This window comes from Pan troglodytes, chromosome 21, assembly GCF_028858775.2.
Source record: "Pan troglodytes isolate AG18354 chromosome 21, NHGRI_mPanTro3-v2.0_pri, whole genome shotgun sequence".
NCBI lineage: Eukaryota > Metazoa > Chordata > Mammalia > Primates > Hominidae > Pan > Pan troglodytes.
In genome coordinates this window covers 24,983,933-25,003,270 of record NC_072419.2, presented here as the reverse complement: position 1 = coordinate 25,003,270, position 19,338 = coordinate 24,983,933, and the positions used below count along the sequence as shown (strand labels likewise).

The 19,338-nt window shown below is 41.2% G+C and overlaps 2 protein-coding genes and 1 non-coding gene across 13 annotated transcripts in view; 1 reads left to right on the top strand and 2 right to left on the bottom strand.

Annotated features, from left to right (window-relative positions):
* Positions 1–1,308: 1,308 nt before the first annotated feature.
* On the bottom strand, positions 1,309–18,875 carry POLR3F (RNA polymerase III subunit F). 2 transcript variants are annotated; one of them, XM_003316843.7, is made up of 9 exons: positions 18,421–18,875; positions 16,929–17,046; positions 13,067–13,134; positions 12,518–12,585; positions 10,790–10,902; positions 5,782–5,925; positions 5,454–5,561; positions 4,145–4,336; positions 1,309–2,468 (listed from the first exon to the last, which is right to left on the bottom strand). In XM_003316843.7, the coding sequence occupies exons 1-9, from the start codon at positions 18,480–18,482 to the stop codon at positions 2,391–2,393; spliced, it is 951 nt and encodes a 316-aa protein (XP_003316891.1). In that variant the 5' UTR covers positions 18,483–18,875; the 3' UTR covers positions 1,309–2,390. The 2 variants fall into 2 exon arrangements, with proteins under 2 accessions (XP_003316891.1, XP_054530809.1); XM_054674834.1 differs by lacking the exon at positions 5,782–5,925 and having other exon boundaries at positions 18,421–18,550.
* On the bottom strand, positions 15,265–15,376 carry MIR3192 (microRNA mir-3192). Its single transcript, NR_106629.1, has one exon. It is a non-coding gene; the product is annotated as a microRNA mir-3192 (primary transcript).
* Positions 18,126–19,338, top strand: part of DZANK1 (double zinc ribbon and ankyrin repeat domains 1) — an 87,344-nt gene continuing 86,131 nt past the window's right edge. For 2 of the 10 annotated variants that reach the window (XM_009436886.5, XM_063802519.1), the window contains exon 1: positions 18,946–18,993. The gene's annotated coding sequence lies outside the window, so the exon portion shown is untranslated. Of the gene's footprint in view, positions 18,994–19,338 lie in introns of all 10 variants that reach the window. The other 8 variants (XM_063802521.1, XM_063802523.1, XM_054674829.2 and 5 more) reach the window with 8 other exon arrangements.

Here is a 19,338-nt window from a genome sequence, read left to right as displayed (position 1 = left end):
TTGAACCCAGGTAACTTTCTCTCTTTATTTTTTTTGGAGACGGAATCTCGCTGTCACCAGGCTGGAGTGCAGTGGCGCGATCTCAGCTCACTGCAACCTCCGCCTCCCAGGTTCAAGCGATTCTCCTGCTTCAGCCTCCTGAATAGTTGGGACTACAGGTGTGCGCTACCATGCCCAGATAATTTTTGTATTTTTAGTAGAGACAGGGTTTTACCATGTTGGCCAGGATGGTCTCGATCTCTTCACCTCGTGATCTGCCCGCCTGAGCCTCCCAAAGTGCTGGGATTACAGGCGTGAGCCACCGTCCCTGGCAAACCCAGGTACCTTTCTCTTTGGCTTCTTTTTTTTTTTCTGATCATTTTCCTCATGCATTTCAGGAAGCTATCTCGGCTCTTAGAGTGCTTCATGTGCTCAATATGCACATTAATGCTCTTGGCAAGAATATTGCCCTTGTTTATTTACAACAATGCCAACAGCATGCTGGGTAACACTGTAGACTCTTCCAGTTTTGCCATGGTAACACTTGTGGGGCATTCCTTTTTGAACAGTACCCATTCCCTTGATGTCTACAATATCACCTTTCTTATAGATTCGCATATACGTGACCAAAGGAACAACTCCATGTTTTCTAAAAGTCCTAGAGAACATATATCGGGTGCCTCTCCTCTTTCCGTTTGTGTTCATCATTTTGGCAAATTACTGGAAGATGGGGGTTCTGGCCAAAAGGCTGTGTATCTTATATATGTATGTATATCCAATACTTGAAATAATTTTTGTTACAAAGAGCTAGTGTCATCAAATGCTAATTCACAGAATGTGGCCTGAATTTTATTTTACTGATACCATTTATCTTAAAATAACTCTTCTGATATCCACTTAGAGCATCTCCAAACTGGTATTAGAACCCAACCCTCAGTACTAGTGGAGCCTGAATTCCTTTCCATGGGTCCCATGTTTTTGGCTTGGATACAGAAACTTCTAAGTGGAGCTACAAAGTGAAAATATGAAGCTGAAATTCTAAAAAGCCGCACAGTCAACTTCTGTGCAACAATACATCAAATAACCTAGTGTTTTCTATGTGGCTGACCATAGGAACTGAAAGTGTTATTAGAACTGAGGACAATTATAATGGCTTTCTGCTTAGACACATCACACCATGATTTAGAACAGAATAAGGAAGGGAAATAAATCTAAAACAGAGTAAGAGAAAAAGAATGTTATCCCCTCTCTCAAAATAAAGTGTGAATGGAGGGCATGGAGTATATTTAGTTTCAGTTAATGCTATAACAGAATACCATAGACTGGTGGTTTATCAACAACAGAAATTTATTTCTCACAATTCTGGAGGCTGGGAAGTCCAAGATCAAGGTGTTTACAGATTTGTTTTCTGGTGAGGACCCACTTCCTGGTTCGTGGATGTTTGTCTTCTCCCTTTCACATGGCAGAAGGGGTGATGGAGCTCTCTGGGTCTCTTTATATAAGGGCACTAATCCCATTCATGAGCGCTGTTACTCTCCTGACCTATCACTTACCAAAAGCCCCACCTCCAAATACCATCACATTGGAAATGAGATTTCAACATAAGAATTCTGGGGGCACACAAACATTCAGTCTACTGCAGACATTAAATAAGAATCTAGGGTAAATTCTAACAAAGAATACATTTGAGTTAAAGAGTGAAACATAAGACTTTAAGAAAGAAGGAACAGTGAAAATATTCTTTAGAATGAAAATGATAGTATTTATGTACTGAAAATATGTCCTTGACAGTAGTCAGTGGGTTTGAAGTAAGTATGGTAGCATAATCTCCTAAAAGAACATTTCTGATATAAAAAGGAATTAATATTGTGCGGAAAAGGCATGTTCCACTCTCCCCCAGTCATACCCCAAGTTTGCACTTTTTGCTATTCCTGCCTTTAACCACTTCTAATTTCTTTTCAATGAAACCACTGAGAAAGTAGGAAACAGAAATGGTGGTAGTGAACCAGATATAAAAAAAAACTTCCAATGAAGAACTTAATAAATAACTTTAAAAAGAACATTTTTATACTCTAGCCATTATCATAGTACTTGGTAAATACGGGTTATGTTGGCATCTTTTTCCTTGACCCATCAGAAGTCTTGAAAGATGTGGTCCTCCGGAGTTTCAAAGTGTTTTATTTATTGAAGAATGAATTTCACTACTAACCTTATTTCTTTCATACTCTACTGGCTATTTTACCAATATAAATTTAGTCTTCATAAATAAAAAAATGTTTTCATAGCAGCAAGTCTACGTCCATTATTGTGAAGTTTGCTTTCAAGGAGATTTCATGTTCCATCATGAATTAAATTATCTGCTCCCAAAGTAACTTCATTTGCAAAATGTCAATAAAGTTCATAGCTCTCTATTAAAATTCGAGCCACTCTGTCATGTAAATACAGTTAGATGGTGAAATCTCACCACCTTCGTGGCAGTCATCAAAAACCTTTAAAAAAGAAAAAAAATTATATTCAAATTAAAGTTTTAAAATATCTAAGACCCAACCACTTATTTAAAGCAAGATTAAAAACAAAACTTTCAAACTGAAAGGGACTAGGACTGTATTTAAGAACATATTATAGCCGGACGCAGTGGCTCACACCTGTAATCCCAGCACTTTGGGAGGCCGAGGTGGGCGGTCAAGACCATCCTGGCTAACATGGTGAAACCCCGTCTCTACTAAGAATACAAAAATTAGCTGAGCGTGGTGGCAGGCACCTGTAATCCCAGCTACTCGGGAGGCTGAGGCAGGAGAATTGCTTGAACCTGGGAGGCGGAGGTTGTAGTGAGCCAAGATCGTGCCACTGCACTCCAGCCTGGGCGACAGCAAGACTCCATCTCGGGGGGTGAGGGGGGAGCGGGAAGAACATACTATAATAGTGCCTGCTTTGTGATCATCAAGTTAGGAGTAGTAGAGAGGCTTTTTTTACTGTGGCATTAAGATGACCATGCTCACCTGTCTGCTGGGCAAAAGGCTATCACCAGGTAACACAGGAATATGGGCAGGGAGACCTATACATATGAATGACTTAATTTTGATTAACCAAATGTTTCATGTTTAGCTACCTTTTTGTGAAGGGTGCAAAACAGAATTCCTAATATGTTAGCCTTTTGTCTAGGGACTGAAACCAAGGCATAGAGAGCTTAGGCATATAGACAAAGGTTGGTATAATGAAATAAAACACACACAGGCTCATGACTATAAATGCCATGAGGACTGGGACAGTGTCTCTTGCTTTCTCTTGTATCCTTAGTGCCTAGAGCATAGAGTTGGCACTTACAATATTTGGGAACGAATGAAGGAGGAGTGCTGGGGCATGCTGCAGGGGAAAGACATGATCTCTGGGTTTGAATCCCGGTTACTTCTAAGCTGTATGCCCCTATGTCTTCCTAAGCCTAAGCTCCCTCACTTTTAAGGGGAAATAACACCACTAGCTTCAAGAACGTAAGGAGGATTAAATGAGACCGCCTATGGAAATCATCAAGGACATATCTGGCCCAAGGTAGGTTCTCAACAAATCTCATTTTCTGCCCTATTTAGGTGAAATGATTAGCCCTCATCAAAAAGTGTCCATTTCAAGGCCAAGAGCAGAAAACGCAAATATCCTTAATGTGGTTGTTCCAAGAAAGAATGTAAAGCAGGGGGCCGGGTACAGGGGCACATGCCTGTAATCTCAGCACTTTGGGAGGCTGAGGGGATCACCTGAGGTCAGGAGTTCGAGACCAGCCTGGCCAACATGGTGAAACCCCGTCTCCACTAAAAATAAAAAAAATTAGCTGGGCATGGTGGTGGGCGCCTATAATCTCAGGTACTCAGGTGGCTGAGGCAGGAGAGCTGCTTGAACCCGGGAGTTGGAGGTTGCAATGAGTCAAGATCATGCCACTGCACTCCAGCCTCGGTGATAGAGTGAGACTCCGTCTCACAAAAAAAAAAAAAAAAAAAAAAAAAGGAAAGCAATGATGTGTTCATTAAAGGTCTGTTCATCAAGGTTTCATGGAGGTTTGAATAGCTCTTGGTCAACCCTAAGAGTCTGAGAAAACTGGGCTGTGCTTGCTCTGTTTCTTAATGTGGCACTTGTACCCGCAGGCAGTCAAGTGTAAAGTGAAGCCACTTTAACTCACCGGGCAGAGTCCACAGGGTGCCCGGACCAAACCCGTGGGAGGGATGATTGGATTGACTGCCCTGTACAGTTTCATGTGTCCATCTACACTGCCAACTGTGCCTTCTTTTGCAGCAATAATCGTCATCTCCACTTTTCCATCATAAATGAGTGTATTCAGGATGGTTTCAATGTCTTCCATGGATAACTCTACCTAAAAAAGGGATACATCAGAAAGGACACAAGTAGGATAGGGAGACATCCACTTGGAGGTTGTTAAAAACAGTAAAGGGTTGCTGGGCGCGGTGGCTCACGCCTGTAATCCCAGCACTTTGGGAAGCCGAGGCAGGTGGATCACTTGAGGTCAGGAGTTCGAGACCAGCCTGGCCAACATGGCAAAACCCTGTCTCTACTAAAAATACAAGAATTAGCTGGGTATGGTGGCGGGCACTTGTAATCCCACCTACTCGGGAGGCTGAGGCAGGAGAATGGCTTGAACCCGGGAGACGGAAGTTGCAGTGAGCTGAGATCGCACTACTGTACTCCAGCCTGGGCAACAAGAGCCAAACTCCATCTCAAATAAATAAATAAAACAGTAAAGGGTCATAATTCTGCTGTGAAATGGGAGAAACATTATGCTGGGGTGGAGTAATTTAAAGCACAAAGAGGAGGAACAATAGTCCAAGTTAGCACAAACCACTGAGGTGCCAGGGACAGAACTCTAAGCTCATGCTGAGTTTGACACTTTCTGGTATCTTTACTTCCTAAGTAAAATCGAGAAATCTTATAAAAAATAACATTTCTTTAGCAGGAATTTATTGGAGATTTATAAAATGCTTGAGCAGAAAGGCTCTTTAGACATCAAATAGTCCAAGTTCCTAGTTTTTATGAGAAATCTGAGGCCCAGGAAATTAAAGTGACATGTCCAAAATGGCCACTTTGATTTCTTCACTGTGAAAAGCATCAGTGTCCTTAAAAAAAGAATTTCAAAAGGCTAGGGTACAGTGGCACTTTGGGAGGCCAACGCAGGAGGATCACTTGAGTCCAGAAGTTCAAAACCAGCCTGGGCAACAAAATGAGACCCTACCTCCAAAAAAATAAAAAAAGCATCAGTGTCCCAAGCTGAGTATCAGTTCAGACAATGCCCAATGGCAGTGACTGCCTTTGCCTAAGATACAGGACAGTATTTTCCCAAAGTGGATTCTGCAGAATGTTCGTAGCTATCATCTCAAAAAAAAAAAAAAAAACAATGTGGGTCAAATACATGTTTGGAATACATTGTATGTGACAAAGAATAAGTTTTAAAAAATAAGATGAAATTCAGTTCTGACCTTACTGATTCCCAATTCACAGATATATTTCCACACTTCATGTGATGAGGCAAATGAACTATTTCTTTGTATCATTGGGTTCTGTTTGCTTTCTCGTGCTGTTTCTGCCTATAAGGATTGAAACATAAGAAATGTAAATAAGAATATTGGTGTGTTTTCTGAATACACTTTATACTGAGTCAAACCAACAGCAGAACATATTTAGTTTAGTAAAAATTCCCAATTTCAGGTTTTTAATTCCTATAAAATATGATAAATAGATTAAAATCCTTTGTGAAAAACTTTTTACAAGAGGGTTTGCAGTGATGTTTCCTCAATCATACCTCACCTTGGACTGTAGGAATTTAAAACACTGTTGGTTAAGCACCTCTACAAATTCAGATTCAAAATCCTGGTCACTGTACCAGGCTCCACCAGTCACAGACCGGTCTGGCTGCAGGTTATAGAGCATATACACCTTCTTTTTTGAGGCCTAGGAAAGAACATGCACAGTTCATGTGTTTATAAGATAACAATTTCCAAAAACAAAAACACCTATATTTTGGAACAGTTTAAGATGTACAAAATTATTGCAAAGATAGTACACAGAGCTCCTATATACACCATGCTGTTTCCCCTATTTTTAACATCTTGGATTAGTGTGGTACACTTGTCACAATTAATGAACTAATATTGATAAATCATTACTAACTAAATGCCATAATTTATTCAGATTTCATTAGTCCTAATGTTCCTTTTCTGCTCCAGGATTCCATCCAGGACATCATACTACATTTAGCCATCTCTCTCAGGCTTCTTTTAGTTGTGACAGTTTCTCAAACACCGTATTTCTATCACTATGGACTCATGAGTATTTATTTTATACTTTGATTGACATTCAAATACTTCATTGTTATTCCCACACTGGAAGCTTTGGAATGCTTTGGGCATTGGAAGCTTTTCACTTGGTTCCTGTATCCCTTTGCTATGCTCCCATCGTGTGTGTGTGTGTATTTTAGCACTTTTTTTTTTCTTTTGGAGACAGGGTCTTGCACTGTCGCCCAGGCTGGCGTGCACTGGTGCAATCTTGGTTCACTGCAACCTCTGCCTCTTGGGTTCAAGTGATTCTCCTGCCTCAGCCTCCCGAGCAGCTGGGGCTACAGGCATGCGCCACCATGCCCAGCTAATTTTTGTATTTTTAGCAGAGACGGGGGTGTCACCATGTTGGCCAGGATGGTCTCGATCTCTTGACCTCGTGATCCTCCCGCCTCAGCCTCCCAAAGTGCTGGGATTACAGGCATGAGCCCCCGTGTCCAGCTATTGTAGCACTTTCTTACTTTCTAGCACTACAAGATGTCAAGAGCATTTTCTTTTCTTTTCTTTTCTTTTTTTTTTTGAAACGGAGTTTCGCTCTTGTTGCCAGGCTGGAGTGCAATGGCACACGATCTCAGCTTACTGCAACCTCCACCTCCCAGGTTCAAGCGATTCTCCTGTCTCAGCCTCCCGAGTAGCTGGGATTACAGGCGCCCGTCACTACGCCCAGCTAATTTTTTTGTATTTTCAGTAGAGATGGGGTTTCACCATGTTGGCCAAGCTGGTCTCTAATTCCTGACCTCAGGTGATCCACCCTCCTTGGCCTCCCAAAGTGCTGGGATTACAGGCATGAACCACCCTGCCCAGCCGTCAGGAGCATTTTCTACATGTTCATTTTATTGCATGATAGAAACCACGACTTGGGCACTAGATGTGTTCATTGCCATCGGGATGTCATCACTTCTAGGCCTTCTCAGTTGGCGGCACGAGATTTATGTGCGCATATTAACCCTTGTATATATACATAGCTATACTCAATATTTCTAAATATAACCATCTATATTATTTATATTAAATTACACAAGAGTCCATACTGATGTTTTCAAGTCTAATCCATTACTACATGGATCATTCTAACTTTCCTTGTTTGTCTGTAACTGCTCACTCCAACACTGAGGAACCCAAATTTCACTGGGTTGTAAACATGAAGAATTTGGGCCAGGCATGGTGGCTTATGCCTGTAATCCCAGCACTTTGGGAGGCTGAGGTGGGCAGATCTTTAAGTCTAGGAGTTCAAGACAGGCCTGGGTAACATAGTAAAACCCTGTCTCTATAAAAATACAAAAATTAGCTGAGCATGGTGGCACGTGCCTATAGTCCCAGCTACTTGGAAGGCTGTGGTGGGAGGATGGCTTGAGCCCAGGAGGTTGATGCTGCAGTGAGCTGTGATTATGCCACTGCACTCCAGTCTGGGTGACAGAGCCAGACCATGTCTCAAAAAAAAAAAAAAAAGAAAAAAATTTGGCTAGACTTTGTCCCTTTTTCCTAGGAAATAACTTCTACATCTTTGGAATTTCCCAATAGGCCTTGTTATTCATGGTGAATCCCTTAGATCACACCTGGGTTTATGCTAACAAGGTGACTCCTGATAGGACTCTAAATAGTTTCAGGATAGGAGTTGTCCATGCTGGAAAGACCAACCGCATGATTAGAGGGTTGGGGCTTTGGGCCACATGACATCAGTCCAATCTCTTGGGAGAAGAGAGGAGCTGGAGATTGAATTCACTCACGTGACCAAGGATTCAATCAATCATGCCTGTATAATGAAACCCTAATAAAAACTTTGGACAGCAAAGCTTGGGTGGGCTTCCAAATTTGGTTAATGCTTCTGTCATACAAAATAATTTCACCACCCTAGAAGTATTTCTCATGCTTCACCTATTCAACTTTCCCTACCATCCCTGCCCTCACCCCGATCTTTTTAGTCTGTCTAGTTTTGCCTTTTCCAGTATGTCATATAGTTGTAATCATATAGTATGTAGCCTTTTCGGACTGGCTTCTTTTACTTAGCAATATGCATTTAAGATTTACTCATATCTTTTCATGATAGCTTATTTCTTTTTATAACTGAATACTATTCTGGTTTGTCTATCCATTCACCTATTGAAGGATACCTTGGTTGCTTCCAGTTTTTGATTATGAATAAAGCTGCTGATTACGAATAAAGCTGCTATAAATATTCACGTAGTTATGTGGACATGAGTTTTCAAATCAGTTGGGTAAATACTTAAGAGCTTGACCTTTGGACAATGTGGTAAGACTCTGTTCAGTTTTGTAAAAACTGCCCAGTTTTTTAACAAAAGGACTGAAAATTTTGCACCTTAGCAATGTATGAGTGTTCATCTTGGTCTGTATCTTGTCAGCATATGGTATTACCAATTTTTAGATTTTAGCTATTCCAATAGGTGTGTAGTGGTATCTCACTATACTAAATTTTACTTTAATTTGCAGTTCTCTAATGAAAAATAATGTAGAGCATCTTTTCGTATGCTTATCTGCCATCTGTATGTCTTCTTTGGTGAGGTTCAGATCTTTTGCTCATTTTTAGTTGGATTATTTGTTTTCTTTGTGTGTTTTTTTTTTTTTTTTTCTTTTTTTGAGATGGAGTTTCGCTTTTGTTGCCCAGGCTGGAGTGCAATGGTGCAATCTTGCTCACTGCAACCTCTGCCTCCTGGGTTCAAGCAATTCTCCTGCCTCAGCCTCCCAAGTAGCTGGGATTACAGACATGTGCCACCATGCCTGGATAATTTTGTATTTTTAGTAGAGACAGGGTTTCACCATGTTGGTGAGGCTAGACTTGAACTCCTGACCTCAGGTGATCCACCCGCCTTGGCCTCCCAAAGTGTTGTTTTCTTATTGCTGAATTTTAGGAGTTCTTTGTATATTTTGGAGACAAGTCCTTTATCAAATATGTGATTTGCAAATATCTTTTAGTATGTAACTTGTCTTTTCATTCTCTTAACGTGTCTTGCAAAGCAGAGGTTTTCAAAAAATTTTGATAAACTCCAACTTATTAACATTTTCTTTCATAGACTACTATTGGAGTTATAGTCCAAGAATTCATTAACAAAGCCAAGGTCATGTAGATTTTCTATGTTTTCTTCAAAAAGTTTTATAGTTTTGCACTTTACACTGAGATCTAAGATTATTTTAACCCTTAAAAGGACACAGAAGTTCACCAACGGATGAATGAACAAAAGGTGATATACATCTATACAATGGAATTTTAATTGGCAATAAGGAGGAATAAAGCACAATATGGATAAATCTTGAAAACATCATGCTAAGTCAAAGTAGTCATACATAAAAGACTACATATTCTATTATTCCATTTATAGGAACTGTCCAGAATAGGCAAATCTATAATAAAGGCAGAAAATAAATTATTCGTTTTTAGGGCCTGTGGAAAGAGAGGCTGGGAAACAAATACTAGTGGCCACATTTGGGGGTGATGAAAATGTTCTAAAATTAGAACAGCGGTGATGGTTGCACAACTCTTAGCTTATAGTAAAAACCAGTGACTGTAAATCCAAAGATTTTACACTTTAAAAGGTTGAATGAATTCTGTGGTATGAATGATGAATTATATTTCAGCAAAGCTGTTATTAAACATAAAGATGTAGAAGGAAGACTGACAAAATGAGGCTACATGATAGGGTTTTATTATATGATTTTTTCTACCTTTGTATATATTTGAAATTATCCATTAAACAATGTGGAAGGGAAATGCTATTCTGATAAATAAAATCACTAACAAGCATCAAATTCTTATAAGTGATGTTATAATTCTTATAATTCTTGTTTTATTCAAAAATAAAAACTTGAAGCAACATATGTAAGTGGATATTTGAGGAAAGGTCTACTCACTGCCACAGACCTAACAGCTCTGAAATTATAAAATTTAAATTATAGCTGTAATTCTTATGAAATGTGTATTGAAGCAAACTTTATTCTAGGGGAATCTCAGTTCCTCTGATGTCTAAATCAGTGAGGTCAGGGGCAGATGTCCCAGAGGGAGCCAGCTCTGGAGCAGGGGTGGGGCAGGATGAGGAGCAGGAAAAACACACGTGTACTAGAAGAGAAGCTCCACCAAGGCAGGGATCTTTCTACGACTTGTTCATTAATGTATCCCAAGCACTCAGAACAGTGTCTGGCACACAGCAAACACTCTTTGTTGAATGAGAAAGCTAATATGTCGGGATAAAGTAAATTATCTTACACACCACAAAATCTAGGAAAAATGTTCACAGTTCCAAAGATTCTTCACTGAAGACAGTAAAGTAGTTTTAGATTTTTGAGTGGGTGAGTGAGACACCAAGAACTAACTGTGTAGGGACAAGTCTAAGCAGTATCTCCAAACCAATCCAACATGAGCTAAATTTTTAAGTCTTTTTTGACCAGCTGTTCTAAATCATGACATAACTTCAAGAATAAAAACTTGAAGCAACATATGTAAGTGGGTATCTGAGGAAAGGACTACTCACTGCTACAGACTTAACAGCTTTGATAAGCTTTTTACTTTCCAGATTCTTCAGAATTTTGTTGATTTCTGTTAATGGCAAATTACTTTTATAGCGGATATCTCTGCTCCATATTCCTATAAGAAAGTAAAGTAAAATAAGTTGAACTATGGTTTTCATGGATTTTTAATGTTATTCCTCTAACTTGTGTCTCATTCCAAAGCTAGCAGTATAAAGCTAACAGTAAAGAATGCTGGCTAAAGTAGCAAAAGTATGCTAAACAATAAATAAGTATAATGCTTTGTAAGACTTACTATAATGATTTATAATTTCTAACTAGAAATTTCTTGGAATCCCAGTGTGGCAAACTTTTAAAAAACTTATGGAAAGGGCTGGGCATGGTGGCTCATGCCTGTAATCCCAGCACTTACGGAGGCCGAGGCAGGTGGGTCACCTGAGCTCAGGAGTTTGAGACCAGCCTGGCCAACATGGTGAAACTCTGTCCCTACTGAAAATACAAAAATAATTAGCCGGGCCTGATGGCATGCACCTGTAGTCCTAGCTACTCGGGAGGCTGAGGCATGAGACTCGTTTGAACCCGGGAGGCGGAGGTTGCACTGAGCCGAGATCACACCATTGCACTCCAGCCTGGGCAACAGAGCAAGACTCCATCTCAAAAAAAAGAAAAAAAAATTATGAAAACGACGTTTTTATAATGGAAGGAAAAATCATGGATGCAATGGAATTTTATCATCTGTACCCTTATCTCTGTTTTCTGATATTTTCATTTTAGATTGTAAATGTGAAATACAAACTTAAATTTGGGTCAAGGTCAACTGCCATCCTCAAGTGGGACAAAAACACTCTTTAGATGAGTGTCTGCATGCATGTAATCCATTATTTATACAACATTGTATTTATGAGATGGAAAAGGAAGCCTAGGGTTCTTATGGCTGCTAAAAGCCCTGTGTGAGAAGCAATGATTTCTTTTTCAAAGAAGGAAATAAGTGTTATATATGGAAAGGGAATGTATGTAAATATTTTGCTTTATTTTCTTCCCAATGTAATGGCATATGAGATAGGAAGATTAAAAAATATGCAGAATGGCTTTCTCACAGGACTATTTTAAAAAATGTTAATTTTAATAAATATAAGAATTAGTTCTGTAATTTCAGATTACATCTTAGTTTTTCCAGCTAATATCAATGACTCAAATAGATCCCAAATTATTGTAACTTAGGATTGCAATTTAGATACAGTTCTTCAAGCGGGTAGAAGAGGAACTATAGCTGCTGAGGGACATCTGTTAAGATGCTGCTACACCACACCGGCTTTCCTTTTGGTCCTTGCAAAAACGAGAGGTGTCAGCATCCACAATTTATAGATAAGATAAAGAAACTGAAGCTCACAAAGTTTAAGTAACTTGTCCATGGTCATATAGCTAGAAGGTACAGATTTAAAAAAAAAACTTAAATTTTATTTATTTTGAATAGATAATACATTCATGTGACTCAGAATTCAGAAGTCTTTTTTCATCCCTGGACACAGCCCTCTAGTTCTTGTCTCTTTCAAGGCAACAACGGCCTTACTCTTGGGTGTCCTTCAAGCACATGCATGTTATATTTGTATGTTCTATTCCCTTCCTCAGTATACTCTGTCCACTGAGTTCTACCCTGGGAAGCTGAGATCTGGGTCCCTATATCTAGTTCCAAAGACAATGTTTTTTTTCTGCTTCATCTTTCACATGCTTACCTTTATTTCCTGCATCCTCTATGATTTGATATACTAGTTTTTCTTGGTTATCGGATCCCTTCATTTTACTGTAGTGGAATAAAGTAAAATTAGTAAGGTAAGGACTATAGGATAATCTAATAATCTACATCACTACTTAAACAAAATTAGCAGACAAGGTCACCACAGTGACATATTTACCAAAAGAAAGGCTTACCTTAAAAAGAATGAGACAGAGCTGTGTGTACCAACATGAAAAGATGTCCAAGATACAGTAAGTGAAAAAAACAAATTGCAAAACAGAATGGATAGCATGATTCCATTTTTGTTAAAAAAAAAAAAGAAAGATTATATATAAATATATAATCATCTATGTGTATTTATATATAGCTAGAAGAAAGGATATATACTAAATTATTAAGAGCAGTTACCTCTGGGAAATGGAATATATCATAGGAGGCAGGGATGATACACAGGACAGGTTTATGTAATTTTGTATTAGCTTTATTCCCAACACATACGTTTGCAAATAATAAACATTTTCTTAAAATTAAAAAAACAAGTACTTACCCAGCATTCTGAGAGTCCTTTATTCTATATAAAAGGCCCGTATTGCTCCTTAAGAGATCCAACTGACCCTAGTTTTTAAGACAGTAGAAAACAGGAGTCAGTTATTTTGGAGATATGTTAAATCAAATGACAAATGTTGATGCATTCTTTAACATTCTTAATTTTTCAAAACCTGCTCTTTAATCTCAAAATTTTTCAAAATATCACTAACAATTTCCTGTAGGCTAGATCTTGGCTTGGTTATATGATCAATGCATAAAAAATTTTTAAAAAGCAGCTTGAGAATAACAATCTATATTAAAAATCAATATAAATCCAAATTACGTATATAAAATAAATAAAAATATAATTTATATAAATAAAAAGTTGAAATAAAGACTAAATAGGCATATTCTGTTGCACAGTGAAAAATAAAATTTATAAAGTTAATGGCTGGGCGTGGTGGCTCACACCTGTAATCTCAGCACTTTGGGAGGTCAAGGCAGGTGGTCCATTTGAGATCAAGAGTTTGAGACCAGCCTGGCTAACATGGCGAAACCCTGTCTCTACTAAAAATACAAAAATTAGCCAGGTGCAATGGCATGCGCCTGTAGTCCCGGCTACATGGAAGGCTGAGCTGAGATGGCACCACTGCACTCCAGCCTGGGCAACAGAGCAAGACTCCATCTTGAAAAGCAAAAAACAAACAAAACAAAAAACAAAAAAAGTTAACAGTGACATTTACTGAAGTCAGCCAATGAATAAAAGGACTAGAGTAGTATTGTTTTTATATAGCAAATCAAAAGTAAAATAAAGTATGTCTGTCATGCTCCTGAATTTCCTTGGGTCCGAACTTAAGAGAACCCAGATAATTATACCACTAGGCTCTGGAAGTACTGGAAAGCCACAGTTGAGAGGGACGCTATTCCCTTGTTTATTTATGTATTTATTTAGAGACAGAGTCTCACTCTGTCACCCAGGCTGGTGTGCCGTGGCACAATCTCGGCTCACTGCAACCTCTGCCTCCCGGGTTCATGCGATTCTCATGCCTCAGCCTCCCAAGTAGCTAGCATTACAGGTGTATGCCACCATGCCATGCTGATATTTGTATTTTAGTAGAGATAGGGTTATGCCATGTTGGCCAGGCTGATCTTGAACTCCTGGCCTCAAGTGATCCGCCTACCTCGGCCTCCCAAAGTGCTGGGATTATTGGCAGGAGCCACTGTGCCCGGCCCATTCCCTTGTTTTAAAACAGACACTCATGACTTGGAAATGGATTTACATACTGAATGAACAGTGACACACTCCTGTTCCCTGACCCCACGAAGTGGCAAAGTAGGACTACAAGGCCCAATCCAGAGGCTCTGGTCATTTATCCAGCTTATGAATATTTACTGAATACTTGTACTGTGCCAGGTGTTATGATAGGTGTTTGGGGGAACAACATTAATTCTAAAAGGGAAACACACCGCTGACTTCAATACCCATCTGGTTGGCATTAAGATAGAGGTAAGTAAAGCCACCCTGAACTCCCAGATTGGGTACTCGGAGAACAGGCTGCGGCCCAACCTGGGGGGGTTCAGTGACTTCCTGGAGACAATGGCAGAGTTGAGTCCTAATGAGTTAGTCATCTGTAAAGAATAAGAAGAACCTTCTAAGCAGGGGAACAACATGAGTCCTGTGGCACGAAACAGCATGATGTGGCCAGAAACCAAAAACAATCTGCTCCTCCTGAAACCTAACTTTTGAAGTAGAGTGGTGGAGATGAGGCTGGTGAGCAATGCAGGGACTCAGTGTGGGAAACCCAGGAGTTTGAACTTGAATCTCCAGTATAAACAAATTGTAGGTGGTAGAGTGCCTTGGTCAGACCTGCATTTAAGACATATCAGGGGCCAGGCTCAGTGGCTCATGACTGTAATCCCAAATCAGGCTGGCTTCTCTGAGACAGATGGAGTCATGGAAACCAGTTAAGATGCTACTGCAGCTGTCCAGGTAAAAGCCATGAGCCTGAACATGATGCAGTGCCAGGGATAGAAATGGAGGGGGTGTGGACAGCAAATTTAAGAACTGTTTTTAAGAGCTAAAATCAGAAACATTACATGATTTATTAATAATCACTCCCTTTCTTAAGATCCTTTGATAGCTCTACTACTGCCTGCATACAACCTATAGCCAATAGGACTCGCAGTGGGTGGGTGGTGGCAGAGGTGGTAAAAGAGAGGTGCTGAAGATGATTTTCAGTCAGAAGGAAAGAGCTGAGAGGGCGATCAGAGGAAGAAAAGAACTTTTTCCACTGCTACAACCTCCCAGAATCCCTTCCTCTGTCTTTCCTAGAGCTGAACACCTTCACCACAGTGAAATAACTAGAAATCAGCAACATTCCTTTGTCCTTGGGCTAGAACAGGGGTGAGCAATCTGCTCCACAGCTTGTTTTTATAACTAAAGTTTTGCTGGAACATGGCTGTAGCCATTTGTTTATGTATCATCATCCATGGCTGCTTCTTGCTAAAATGACAGTGTAGTTGTGACAGAAATCATATGGCTCACAAAGCCTAAAACATATACTGTCTGGCACTTTATAGAAAAAGTTTGCCAACTCCTGAGCTAGAAAATTGATGGGAAAGGTTTAAGAAAAGATTCATCGGACCCCAAATCTCCACATCCAGAGCCCTTGGAAATCCAACAAGGCTAGTAGACTTAAAAAACAAATCAGTCATTCAGATGAGGCCTTGGCGTAGAACTCTTTAACCTAACTGCTACTAAAGCCAAACTGAAATGCTGTTAGGAAAAGGATGTTTTGGTGATGAGGGAAAGTAAGGGAGATTTAGAGCATCGGCACCACTTGGTGGGTTTTTAGACAGTCTTGCTTGTTTGTTTCTGGACAGATGGAGAATGGCTTCACTGATAAATTCCATTGCAATATCACTGGGGGCTAAGGCTGCACTTCCTCCCCAAAGCCCAACATTCTTCATTCAACTGGACTCATTCTTGCTTCCTGAAATGCTCAGAGTGACAATGTGGAGAATGAAACCCTGATGACCGGGCTCTGTGACAACTCATAGGAAAATCGGGGGGTGGAGGGGGGTGGTATATTTTATAGGAAATGGCCCAACACCAGCAGTAGGAAGCAAACAGAAGGTGAGAACAGACTAGGCCTATGTATGGCAGTGGCAATTAATAAATACAACAGTTATACCATAATACATTTATTTCATTTGTCTTATAACGCATAATTATTTCTTCTTTTTTCAATTCAGGTAGTTTGAGCTGTTTCCTGGTTTACAGTCTTATCAGTCAAACCTAACACACTTTCTCGTTTTATGACTGCTGTATTAGGGTTCTCCAGAGAAAAAGAACCAATAGGATACACCTCCCTCTTGAAAGATTCATCAGAAGGTATTTGCTCTGTGATTATGGAGGCTGAGGAGTCCCATCATCTGCCCTCTGCAAGCTGGAGACCCAGGAAAGTTGGTGTTGCAGATCAAAGGGCTGAGAGCAGAGAGCTGATGGTGTAGATACCAGTCCAAGTCTGAAGGTCTGAGAACCAGGAGTGCTGAGGGCACAAGATTCATAGCCCAGCTCAAGATTGAATTCAAAGAGTGAATTCAATCTTCCTCTGCCACTTTGTTCTATTTAGGCCCTGAATGGATTGGATGATGCTCACCCAACTGGACCCATATCTACTTTACTCCGTTCACCAATTCAAAATGCTAACCTCTTTCAGAAACACCCACACAGATACTCCAATAAAATATTTAACTAGATATCTAGGAATCCTGTATCTTAGTCAAGTTGACATGAAATTAACCATCACAACTACATAATAAAAACCAGTGATAATCAGCATATCAGTAATTATGCAAAATAGTTAGATTCACCTTACCATAGACAACAACCTATTGATGGCTACTGCCCGCTGCTGGGCTTCTATATGAGGCATTTCATTCTGAATTACTTGGTCTGTGATTCCATGAGGGAACTGGTGACATAATTCTATAATCCTAGAAACAAAGGTATTAATGTTATCCTTCATGGTTACCTGTTTCAAGAGACAGTGGGGGTAAAAATACAAGTAGAATAGTTTGAAATTGTGCCTTTTTCACATTTGGCAGACAATCTGGATTTCTGTGATGGTTTTGGATCAAAGCATGTTAGAAATTGAAGAAGATGATTTCTAAATACATGTTTACAGTATTATTGTTATTTAAGAATATTTCTTTTCCTCACTAATAAGAACTTTAAATTAGAGCAAAAGTCTAATGAAATCACAGAAAAAATATTAAAGCTGAGACTTCAGTTTTCTCGGGTGTAATAAGCATGACAAAGTTAAGCCATAAATCTGCAAGCTGGAGACAAATGCAGATGTTTCTGGTGGGAAGCCAAAATTTGTTATGACAATTCACCATAATGGGGCCTGTTTTTGGAATTATACCTACCAAACAAAAAAAGTCAAAATCTTCACCTAGTCAACATCAACAAATGTATTATTCCTAACAGTCTGAGAAAGTTGAGTCTTTTAAAACTACGTGAAAATCTAAGAGTGGCAGTGCCTCGGTAAAATATAAAACTGGGCCGGGCGCGGTGGCTCACGCCTGTAATCCCAGCACTTTGGGAGGCCGAGGCGGGCGGATCACGAGGTCAGGAGATCTAGACCATCCCAGACAACATGGTGAAACCCCGTCTCTACTAAAACATAAAAAATTAGCTGGGCGTGGTGGCGCGAGCCTGTAGTCCCAGCTACTCGGGAGGCTAAGGCAGGGGAATCGCTTGAACCTGGGAGGCGGAGATTGCAGTGAACCGAGATCGCGCCACTGCACTCCAGCCTGGCGACAGAGCGAGACTCTGTCTCACAAACAAACAAATAAAAATAAAAGTGGCAGAGGCTTTGGGTGTCCTAAAAGTCTTGAGTTCAATACTGCACTGAAACCACCTGGCTTAATGTTACTTCGTAATCTCCAACTGTGCCCTAACTCCGCCTAAACGTTTTGTCATAGACGTTCCCTTAGTGACAAGAGCGATCCTGGATCAGAACATGTATTCACAAGTGTTCTACAGGGAAAGAAAGCCGAGGGCTCCTCTCAAAGCACTGATCGCGTCAAAGTAGGAAGGCAGCACGTCATCACAACTTCCCCAAAAGTATCAGGTCAAAGCCAGCCAGCTACACAAAGCTGCAAGCTGTCAAACCCATTTTGAACTTCTTGAGTTCTGCTCTCCCAGGATGGGAAGGAACAAGTGGGTCCAGAACCCCGCAATCGTTTTCCCGCGTGCTCACCTAACCCGCTCCGGCCACTCCCAAGGGATCCCGGAGAAGGGGTCCAGCTGCCCAAATGACTGGGCGCCTGATGGAGTGCCAAGCCGGAGCCTCACTGGTTTACCTGTTTTCTATTTCGACCGGATCCGCGTCGGGCGGCTGCACCTTCACCTTCACCTCCGCCATGAGGGCGCAGTTCCTGACGCCTGGGGGGAAAGACGCACGGAGCAGCCCGATAGCAAGCCAGGGAACCCGGGGAACCAGGGGAGGATAGCGCTCTGCTGAGGGCGAGGGGCCTTCTTCCTCGTGTCGCAGCCGGTCCTTCCTTGCCTTTCGGCGGGAGGTGGCCAAGCCGCGCCTGCTCCGGCCCACTTACAGGCGCCGCTACAGCTTCTTATTCTTGTTTTCCAGAATGTCAATGCCCATCGGACGCACAAGCCTGGTTCCTTCATTCTGAGTTGGGAAACCAACTTTTAGCACTTGGCAACTCTGTGAAGGAATATTCTTAGATGCCTATGGGAAAGCACTGGGAAAGGAACTCCAGGCGGGTACCAGGCTCCCTGCGGAGCGGCAGGGGCCGGTCTAGTTGCTAAGAAGCTGAGTTTCCACCAATCATCTGCCCAGCACCCAGTGGGCGGGGCGCGGCTCGCAGCGTCTGTGGTAACCCGGGCGGCGGTGAAGGAGGAGGCAAGAGGCGGTGAGAGGCCGGCGGCAGGGTTGGGCGCGGCAGAGATGCATTAGGGGTCCCGATCCCGGGCCCCGCGGTTAGAGGAAGAGGAGGGCGGCTAGAGGAGGGGAAGAGCTTCCCTTACTCCAGCCGAAAGGATGCAGGTGTCCTTGGCAGCCCCTGATGGGCGGGGACAACCAAACGGGGTTCCGGATCCGGGCTGCGAGGGGGCGGTCCACGTTGGGAGAGTTGAGGGGTCTGGGGATCCTGTTGACTGCACGTTGCCATTTGGGCCTGGCGGATCCGCCTTTTTTCTTGATTCCCTTTGCGTGGGGCCCACTGGCCACCCCATCTTCCTAAGGGCAGCTGCTAGTT